General features: G+C 49.4%; 2 protein-coding genes across 2 annotated transcripts; both read right to left on the bottom strand.

Annotated features, from left to right (window-relative positions):
* Positions 1–897: 897 nt before the first annotated feature.
* On the bottom strand, positions 898–2,071 carry LOC127694420 (interferon-induced transmembrane protein 3). The gene is made up of 2 exons (XM_052195954.1): positions 1,702–2,071; positions 898–1,205 (listed from the first exon to the last, which is right to left on the bottom strand). Exons 1-2 carry the CDS (start codon positions 1,948–1,950, stop codon positions 1,047–1,049), a joined length of 408 nt encoding a protein of 135 aa, XP_052051914.1. The 5' UTR covers positions 1,951–2,071; the 3' UTR covers positions 898–1,046.
* A 4,792-nt stretch (positions 2,072–6,863) lies between these two features.
* LOC127694432 (interferon-induced transmembrane protein 3-like) lies at positions 6,864–8,103 on the bottom strand. Its single transcript, XM_052195961.1, has 2 exons — positions 7,885–8,103; positions 6,864–7,349 (listed from the first exon to the last, which is right to left on the bottom strand). The coding sequence occupies exons 1-2, from the start codon at positions 8,041–8,043 to the stop codon at positions 7,206–7,208; spliced, it is 303 nt and encodes a 100-aa protein (XP_052051921.1). The 5' UTR covers positions 8,044–8,103; the 3' UTR covers positions 6,864–7,205.
* Positions 8,104–10,367: the final 2,264 nt, after the last annotated feature.

The raw sequence follows: 10,367 nt of genomic DNA, 5'->3' as shown, positions 1-10,367 counted from the left end.
CCCACTAGCACCCAAGGCACTTCAGAGCCACAGTGCTGTCCTGCATAAGATGGTGACACTAAAAGCCACCACAATGGTTTAGGGGGACAAATGGAGTCCCATAGACACAGGGAGAAGACCCAGGCAACTCTTGAGGTGTTTGCCTCTGAGAATCAGATATAAATAGCCTTGAAAAGGCACCTGTGAGATGCATGATTGACCCCAGCACCAAAGGAGATAGATAGCACTCTCCATCCCCAGGAGACTCATAAACTCAATGCACCTAAGTGAAGTGGAAGCCTGGGTACTAGGACCACCTCAACAGGAGAAGTAAGTCCTTTATACCCTGGCAGAAGAGGGCATAATTGGTACTCTTCCTTACCCGATAGGGTCGAGAAGCAGGGTTGGTGGGACAGAAGCCCCACAAGGTCACCTGGCCACTGTATCTGCACAGTACCACCAGGGGGCACCAGGGCAGTGACTCTGAGTTTTTTTAAAGTCAATCCAGGCTCCAGGGCGACAAGGAATGAACTGCAAGGATGCTGTGGAACCAGCAGGGGACACCAGGGCCCCACCACCACAGCACCCTGCAAATCCTGGACAGGATCAGCCCAGGGCTCCTCAGAAAGCACACATGGAGTTTGTGACACCATCTTGTGTGGGTCAGAGTATTCTTCCTGAAGAACAAGGACCCAGGCCTGGTCCTCCATTTCGGAACTGGACCGGGCGCCCTGGGAATATGGGGCCAGGGTCAGATGAAGCTTGAGTTCTCCCTGCCTGAGGCAGCCAAAACTCCATCATTCCAGGACTTTGGCCAGCAAATGTCCACAACAGTAGGCCAGAAACTACTGCCAAATTGAGGATAACCTCAGAGCAAGGAAGATCGAGGGGTAGGATGAATGAAAAGCAGTCAAAGGATGGTGGCTCTCAAGTGCACTTTATTGAATCCACTGTGGCTTGATAAGTGAGTGTGGCACCTGCGTGTAGGGAGGGGCAGGGGGGAAAGGGGGCATGCAGCTGCGGATGGTGGAGTGCATCAGGACCAGAAGCCGAATCCTCTAGTAAGGCTAAAAACTGCGAGCATTAAGAGCAACGATGACCACAATAACAATCATGGCAACCACCGTGAGGACGCTGAGGACCAGGGAGCTGATGTTCAGGCACTTGGCAGTGGAGGCGTAGGCTTGGGCTCCAGTCACATCACCCACCATCTTCCGGTCCCTAGACTGGAGCAGAGCAGATCGATGGTCAGTGGCCCTGGAGCTGAGAGGCAGATGCTCTGACAGTTTTCCTGACCCACTCCCAGTGGACTGCATCTCCCCGGGGTCTTAGGCCAGAAACATTTTACATACTCTGATCACCCAGGAGGTCCTAGCCATGTCCACCCCACGCTGGGCTATTGTCCCCCAGAACACCTTCCACACAGGCTAGCATCCCAGTCTGTAAGGTAAAGGGGCACTACAGGCATTCCTCTAGACTGCATTGGGGGAGTCTGGCTCCAGAATCCCCAGGAAGCCTCACCTTGTGTCTGCCCAGACAGACAGACAGACAGACATGCGCGCGCGTGCGCACGCACGCATACACACATCACAGAAAAAAGAATGCACACAAACTTATTTTAAACAAGGGACCCACACACACATCTCAGTGCCATCTGGGTAGATGGAGCTTCAGGCTCACACACACCTTCTTACACCATCACGCCCCCTCTAGCACACTCACCTTCACAGAGTAGGCATAAGCAATGAAGCCCAGGCAGCAGAAGTTCATGAAGAGGGTATTGAACAGGGACCAGACCACATGGTCCGGCACGGAGACCTCTCTGGGCATGTTGATCACAGTCGTTCTGACAGAAGCAGCTCCATGGGGCGCCCCCAGCTCAGCCACCTCATATTCTTCCTTGATTCTTTCGTAGTTTGGGGGTTGTCCCCCACTGGCAGAGGTAATGAAGGCTTGAGAAGTGTGGTTCATGGTGCCGAGCTAAAGCAGCAGTGGAGGGCAGAGGATGGAGAGAGCTCTGCGGGTCTGCCCTTTCTCCAGCAGTTTCGGTTTCTCAGAAGTTTCCTTTTCCTGAATTTTGGCCTAATGAAACTGGTCTGGGTTCTGAGAGGCGGGGAATCTAAAAAGCCTGCGGATCAAATTACTCCAGGGCAGGATGTCAGGAAGGATTGTGAATCAGGGGAACTTCCCAGCCAGGAACCAGTCAGGACTTGTCCCAAGGCCCAAACCTCAGGTTTAGGAGTGAGGGGTCCTGGAGTCTACCAAGCTCAGGCTAACAGCTGCAGAACCTCCTTGTTCTTTATTCAAGGTCCCCCAAGAACCCTCTATCCTCTCAGCAATAAAGAGTACCCAGAGAGTCCACCACACTCGCTATGGAGGCCAGTTCTACTGGCTTTGTTTCAAGTAGATGTTGGGGTGACTGGTACTTCTTGTTGTGTTTTAAAAAGATAAGGAAAGAGAAGGAATATCTTTGGTGGTCGTGCAGTCATGTGGTGGTGGTGGGGGTGCCTCTGCAGGCCTGTACTGAAGCATCCCTTCCCCCCCCCCCCCCAGGAACCAGCCACACCATGGTAGAGTACAGAATAGAGTTTATTCTTGATTCGCAGGGAGGGGAGTTGAGAGGGTAGTAGGGACAGAGGGAGGTAGAGAAGTAGAGGCTGGCCATGAGCACTCAGGGAGAGAGAGAGGGACCATAGGGGAATGGGGAGAGAGGGGGAGCAGGAGGGAGAGCTAGATAGTGTCAGGCATACCTGGCTGTTGCCTGTGGGGCAGAGCCTAGACAAAAAAAAAACAAAAACAAAAACAAAAAAACCTGCTAACACTTCTCTGTGTCTCTTTTTGCAGACCTAGTGTTCTAAGTGTGATCAATAACTGGACTTTGGTATTAGAACTAAATGATCTTAGGTCACTTGGCTGTGGCCTCATGATCCTGGGCTGGCATGTTTGTGCTATGCCAACTCTTTTCCCTCCTGCCCTATAGAAATTGATTAGTGCTAGTGGAATGGTCACTGAGGACCTCCATCATGCCAGACAAGCTTTCGCAAACACATGGTGGTGGGCTGAGGGCGGTGGCCAGGAAAGCCACTCCTGATCACACTGAAGGATTCAGTTTAGTGTCCTTCCCTGATATCAGGAGGCCTAGTCTGGCTTCTCTTGTTAGGAGTTGTATGCAATTTCTTGGTGGCCCTGTAAGGACCAGGCTACTAGACCTCCTTCAAGGTGGCCTGCAGCACCCACCCTTCCTAGAGCCCTGAATCTTGGGGGCTGGGGCCTTCTCCAGTTTCTAGGTTTTACTCAATTTGTTATCTTTCTTGAATAGGAGGGACATCAGCACCTTCTACAGTTGCCCCTTTTTGCAATCCTATTAGCTGATGCTGGTTTAGTCAACATCTCTGGAAAAGCCTGCCTGTGAGAAACTAGGTAGTGTGGTTTCCATGGACATGCCTACCTCAGAGAGTCTCCTGCCAGGCCTCGGGCCTCAGGGGTACCATGTAACAGAGCAGGTCTGATTGAAGCCCCAAAATGGTGGTTTCTGTTGGATTCTGATGTTATTTCTTTGTGTTCTGTGGAATACCTCTCCAAGGCCTACTTCACACTGCTCTTCACACATCCTCCTGTCACCTTTCAGCTGAGTGGGAGATAAAATAATATGAATGACCCCTGAGTTTGTAAATGATAACAAGCATTATACTGTGGTCACAATACACTCATTACTTTCAGAAATGATGGATCTTGGTACGACTTTTTAAAATAGCTAACAGTATTTAATTTCAGTCACAGCTCTGTTTGCTATGGTCTCACAATGTCCCTGAAGGCAAACACATTTGCTCCCGGATGTTCAGAAACCAATCTGAAAGTTAATGGTCACCTCAAACTTTAAGGCCACTCTCTGCCTCTCTCAGTCACCGGCTTCCTATTTCCTTTCGCCTGGTGGCCTTAGTGAGTCGTGAGGGCTTTGTTATATCAAGGCCTTTGCACGCATTCAATCCCCAGACTCATCAGAGGTGGGGAGCTAGACTCAGCCCTGTATGCATGTTCACCCCAGTCAGCGACATCATGGGCCCCGCAAGTGAGCTCTTCCTGTCTGACTTGTATGGCATATCCCTTGAGACTCAGTCTTTGGATTTTTCCATCTTCTTTGTTCAGTGCTAAGGGCAATCTCTGCTGCCCCAGGGATCATCAGAGGGACAGGGATTGACAAGCCCTGTTGTAAGAGCAAGGGTCAGGGCCAGCCTTTGCTCCATCCAAGATGATCCACTTCTGCCCATGATGCACAGCTGTTGACAAGTTACCTGTCAGGTTCTGTCCTCACTCTGTTCTCAGGGGACAGCTCTGGCCAGTGTCCATGTTCTCTGATTTAGTGTCCCTTAACTTTCAGACCTAAGACATCCACTCCCTGGATCTGATCTCCAATTGGACTCCTTGTCTCCGTGTAGAATTGGGGGTGGGGTTTCTTTGCTGTCCTCTCAGGAGGAGACATTTTGTTTACTCTCTAGCATTAGATAGGGAACAACCTGGAGTCTTCTGCCACCCAGCTGACCACTCCACCTTGCCCCACAGGCCACCAACCCAAGGGGAAGTTATAACGACTCCCATTGCTCCAATTACACATTTGGTGAGTGGGAAGCGAGTGCAGGGACTCTCCAAGGCTGAGCAGTCCCACTGTGGGCTCACTCTGGGTTCTTACAAACACTAGGCAGATCTAGTCTCATATGTTCCACTGCAAACAAATGGCTGGGATGGTGTTCCTTCCGGAGGGCATGGCCTGGCTCCTGTGTGCACCAGTGTGAGGTTGCCGTACCCTCAGGATAGCTGCCCACACATTGCTCATACGAAACACTAGGAAGGACCAGTGTGCCCGCGGGGACTGTGACCCTCCTCCTGAAGTCTCTACCTTCATTCAGTCATAGACCTGGGGATAAGGATGAGCACGCTGAAGTTCAGCCCAGGGCCATGAGTTTTAGTAGGAATTCCACCCTGGGTTTTTCTCAAAAACTCTTGTTCCTTCCTGGTACAATCTGAAAAGGTCTTGATTTCTCCCTAGGACTTAGTCTGGCTGAGCCACTCACTCCCCTCCAGTACGATAACAACAGTCCCAGTGGGATCCTGTCTCCATTGCTATTAGGGTATCTGTCTTTCTTTCTTTCTTTTTTTCTTTTTTCTTTTTTTGGTTTTTCGAAACAGGGTTTCTTTGTGTAGCCCTGGCTGTCCTGGAATTCACTCTGTAAACCAGGCTGGCCTCGAACTCAGAAATCCGCCTGCCTGGCAGCTCTGTCTTCCTAAGACAGGCTTGCTTCCCTAGACCATATAGGAACTGATACTGCTTCAGAAGCCTGGACCTTGGTGAAGAGGGCATCTATAGCACTGCTTAGCCTTACATTATCTCAGACCCCAGGACTAGAACCCACATGCCAACACAGGGAGACAGCACCCCCGGGGGCTCCAAAGACTTATAATCTTGGGGTGCCCAAAATCAGGTGGAAATTCAGGCTCCAGGGCATCCAGGAAGAGGAGAGGTAAATGAAGTGGAAACTTCTAGCTCTTTGGAAAGTTAGTTATAGCAAATGATGTTTTGCTGGGGCACACAGGTGAAATGATGTCTTGCTAAAGCAAACACATGAAAGACTATTTTCCTGAAGCAGACACAGGTGAAAGGATGTTTGGATGTAGCAAAGACATGAAAGAGTGCTTAATGAAGGTATGTAGCTCTGACCCCACGGACAGTGGAAGAAGAACCCTGAGCACTGGTTTGGTTTGCTCTACCTCCTTATTCACTAACAACACTCATGTATTGGTTAGCCTTACATAGAGTTGTTGAGCTCAACTTGTGATAATACCACCATGGAGAGAAACTTGCCCAAGAACTGTTCTCAAGGTTCCTGCCGCAGCTAGTGGGGAGCCATTCGGCAAGCCCAAGGGTGGGAGTGGGAGTAGGGGTTCTTCAGGAGTGAGCTACTGTGGCTGGTTTGTGCCTGGTGTTGCTTGCTGAAAAGACTGGACTGTAGCTGCTGGTTCATGTGTGGTGTCTGCCTACCTGGAGGGACCAGTCTGAAGCTGCTGAATCGTATTTGGTGTTTGCTACAGGACTGATCCGCTGCCCAAGAAGATCAAGCTCACCCCCAAAGAACTATTGCTGAACAGGATCACTTCCCCCACATCCTAATAATTTCTCTTCCACTACCTCTGCTGGGTGGTGGGCTAGAGGAGAGGTTGAACCCTTATTAAAAGTAGGTTGCAAAAAATTGATGCCCACAGGTGAATTTTGAGAACAGACTAACGGTGAAGGGTGCCAAGGCCTATTGAGACCTACCCCTCCCCACTTCAGGATCTGAGGACTCACAGAGCGATAATACGCTGGATCAGCCATGGCACCCAGCACTGAAGATCCCATGTTCACTTCCCACTGCCCACCCCTGACCTGAAATAAACCTGTGAGATGTATGTGCGAAGGGAGGGGTCAGAATCCAAGCTGAAGGCCACCACAGAGATCTTGGACACAGCTTGTCTGGCTCAAGGTTCCTTCCTCCTCCTAAAAGTGGAGGACCTCAGGCTGGTCCTCTATCCTGGGACTTAAAACTCACTCGTGCATGATTATGCACCCTCCCTGTGTACTCTAGGGTCATGGAGCCGGAGGTAGGCAATGCACAGTTACTACTGCCTGGCTGTGCCTGCTAAGTAAAAGAGGACACTATTCAGATGCTTGTCAGCTGCTGTCTCCATCCTGAAGCCAGAAGTCTGCTTAGCTGCAGATGTCCTGCACTATACCTGCCCACCCTTCCAGTCCCCCCAACCCCTCCCCCACCACTCCATCCCATCCACACTCCTACCTCATCAACAAGAAGGAAGCCAGGGAAACTCTGAGTAAGCTCAGTCCAGTCAGGGGATAGGATGTCACAGCACAATTGCTATCACATGCACTTTATTGAATTTGCTGTGAACAGATGCATAAGGGCAACATTTACAGGAGGGGAGAGTGACAGATTAGGGCCTCCGGCCAGGATAAGGGGCAACTGTGAAGGGTGGAGCACGTGCGTGCTTTCTTCACGCAGACAGTACAAGGGAGAGTTTAGTCCATTGACTTTGATCCCAAGAACACATACTGCACGGAGTCCCACCCTTAGTATCTAACTAATAGGTACTAAAAGTACTAAATTAGGTACTAATTTAGTTAATTAATAATTAGCTAACTAGTGCCTAACTAGTAGGTTCTAATTATTTTTGGTTGCCTAGATGAATTGCAGGATACGGAAAACAAGAAGTAAGACGAAGAAGACGAGGGAGATGACCAGAGTGATGATGTTCAGTTGCTTGGCAGTTGAAGCATAGGTTTGGGCCCCAGTCATGTCACCCACCATCTTCCTGTCCCTAGACTGAAAGAGATGGAAAAAGAATCAGTGTGACCTCGGAGCAAGTCATTGAGAACCAGGTGCTTTGCCTCAGTTTCCCCATTGTGCTTCTTGCCCAGTGCAATCTCCTCCCTCAGGTTGAGGAGCCCTCTCCCTTTCACACACTCAGACCATTCAGCAGACCCAAGCACTGTATGCTCACCTCACCATGGGGCACCATCTTTTATAAGTCTCACTTGTACTCAGCCTGATGTCCCAATCTGCAGGGTGAGGGGACATTCCATAGACTAAGCAGTAGAGCAAATTCCTCTAAACTAGAGTGGAGACAATCTCATCCCAGAATCCCCGGGCATTATCTCCCTTTGCCTACCTAGGAGAATCTCCTATGTACAACCCAAACATACTTTCTATATGTTATTTACAGTCTATACATACAAACAAAAAAGTACATGCGAGACAGCAAACCCAGAGTGTCACACAGACCCAAGGCTGTGCATGACCCAGGTGTCCTCTGGGCAGGAGGAGCCACAACCACACGCATACCTTCTATGACACTCACCTTCACAGAGTAGACATAGGCAATGAAACCCAGGCAGCAGCTGTTCAAGAAAATTGTGCTAAATGTGGACCAGGCGACGTAATCCGGTGGGATAGTGTCACTGTTGATGCAAACCACAGTGGATGGCACTGGAGTGGAGCCAGGTTCCTCCTTAACCATGTTTTTGTGCTTAAAGGAAGCTCTTGTTTCAAGGAAGTTCGTATGGGTGGTAGACTCACGGGCACTTATATAGAACCATTGTGGAGTAAGATCCGGGTGCATGGGGATGGCTACATAGGATTGCTCCATACCCCCCTACACACACACACTCCCCCCTTACCCCCACCCTCTCCACTTTCCCTTCTCCCCCCCCCCACACCTCCTCAATGGCCTCTTCTATGTTCTACTTTCTCCAAAATTTCTGTTCCTGTTTGTAAACCAGTGAACTATTTGGGAAGTGGGATGTGGAAACAGATTAGTGAATGGTAATCACACGAAGACGGGGTTCAAGAAGGGCAAAGATCTGTACCAGACTACAACTCAGGACTTAACCCTCTGCCTCCCTGCTTAGACTAAAAGGACTGGTGCTTTTCTCCAGACCTGGGAGTCCCCCCAGCCCAGGCCAATAGTTACAGCAGCTATTTTCCTAGCCAAGAGCTTGAAACCTTCTACCATCTGATACCCAGGGTGCCCAAGACTAGTCCTCATGATTGGAGCCTTCTCTGAAGAAATCCATGTCCTCTTACTGGCTGACTTGCTTCAGACCAGGGCCAGAGAAAGCTACAAATCACTGTCATCCCTGCTGTGCCAGGACCGATAGTCAGTATGGTGCCTTTCAGGCCAGGGCTCTGCTCACCGGCTGGGAGACCACACTCTTTATTCCAGGCACATAGTAGGACCTTTGCAGTGCTAGACTAACTTATTCGTGTGACTCCACTCTTCCTTCTCAGCCTTCATCCTTTTTTTAAACGACTTGGAGTTTAGGGGAAAGATGGATGGGTCTAGACCGCACCCAGTGGGGCCACAGAAGTTGCAACGCCCTGGTTGGCCAATACCTTTCTGACACTGCAATCTTTTCTTCTTGCCTCAGTACACCCTGACGGAAAGATGGCAAAACAGAATCAGAAAGAGATAAACAAGTTCTGAATGTGCTCTTCAGTTTCCCCTGAATGACAGAAATTAAGATCCTGGAACGGTTCCCAACCTCCAGGCCCTGACCCTCTCCTCACACCGCAGATGCTAAGCTACCTGTTCCTGCTGTGTTTTCAGAAGCCCCAGGACCAGTAGTCCACAGCATGGCGAGGCCACCAAGGATAGGATGCCTTGTCCTATCAGCCTGGACTTCTGGGTTCCTTAAAGCTACTGTGCTGGATCTTCCTTAAGGTAGTTGTGTGACCAGGGGCCTGTTGAATGTGGTGACTTGTCCCCATCGAGTGCATAAAGTATAAAGTACGTACTGATTTTTGAAGACTTGGGGTTCTGGTTCCAGTTCTGCCACTATGACAAATACCCTGACAATAAACAATTTAGAGAGAAAAGAGTTTATTTGCTTATAACTCCAAGGTACCACACATCATTCCAGGAAAGGCAAGGCAAGAACTCGGGCACTCAGTCATAGCACGGCTGCGGTCAGGAGCAGAGAGCTGCATGGATCGTGGCTTACTGACTGCTCACCCTCAGCTAGATTTCCTTCTCTTCTGCTTTTCAAAACACCTTTGCCTAGGGAATGGACTACATCTCCCGTATCTATTAGCAAACTAGACGCTCCCTCATAGATAGGCCTACAGGCCAACCTGATCCAGAAAATCCCTCTTTAAGACTCTGCCCAAGCCAGGCAGTGGTGGCACATGCCTGTAATCCCAGCACTCTGGGAGGCAGAGGCAGGCGGATTTCTGAGTTCGAGGCCAGCCTGGTCTACAGAGTGAGTTCCAGGACAGCCAGGGCTATACAGAGAAACCCTGTCTTGAAAAAAACCAAATCCAAAAAAAACCCCACAAAACCCCCAAAAGACTCTCTGCCCAGATGATCATAGGCTATGTCAAGTTGGGTGGGGGTGGGGGAGAGAGATTTTAAAATAAAGTGCAGCATGCATATTTCATGAATAATTTTAAAAAAGATTTATTTTTATAATTTTGAATGATGTGTGTCTTTGTGGTGTTCGTGAAGACGAGTACAGATACCTGAGGAGACCAGAAGAGGGTATCACATACCCTGGACCTGGAGGCTTAGGTCATTGTGATCTGTCTAAGTTTTAGATGATAGGAACCTCAAACTTTTTGCGGGACCAAAATATTTGAATTATGTGGTCATTTTCTTTTCTTTTTTTTTAATTTTTTGTTTTTTGTTTTGTTTTATTTTTGGTTTTGTTTTGTTTTGTTTTTCAAGACAGAGTTTCTCTGTATAGCCCTGGCTGTCCTGGAACTCACTCCATAGACCAGGCTGGCCTTGAACTCAGAAATCCTCCTGCCTCTGCCTCCCAAATGCTGGGATTAAAGGCGTGCGCT

This window comes from Apodemus sylvaticus, chromosome 1, assembly GCF_947179515.1.
Source record: "Apodemus sylvaticus chromosome 1, mApoSyl1.1, whole genome shotgun sequence".
NCBI lineage: Eukaryota > Metazoa > Chordata > Mammalia > Rodentia > Muridae > Apodemus > Apodemus sylvaticus.
The sequence above is the reverse complement of the archived record's forward strand: the minus strand, read 5'-3'. Positions and strand labels throughout refer to the sequence as shown.

Excerpts from the sequence above, each read along its gene's own strand:
- LOC127694420 (XM_052195954.1), bottom strand. The coding sequence starts at position 1,950 with ATGAACCACACTTCTCAAGCCTTCATTACCTCTGCCAGTGGGGGACAA. Across the intron at positions 1,206-1,701 it reads CTTATGCCTACTCTGTGAAG|TCTAGGGACCGGAAGATGGT; the intron begins GTGAGTGTGCTA and ends GCTCTGCTCCAG.
- LOC127694432 (XM_052195961.1), bottom strand. The coding sequence starts at position 8,043 with ATGGTTAAGGAGGAACCTGGCTCCACTCCAGTGCCATCCACTGTGGTT. Across the intron at positions 7,350-7,884 it reads CCTATGTCTACTCTGTGAAG|TCTAGGGACAGGAAGATGGT; the intron begins GTGAGTGTCATA and ends CATCTCTTTCAG.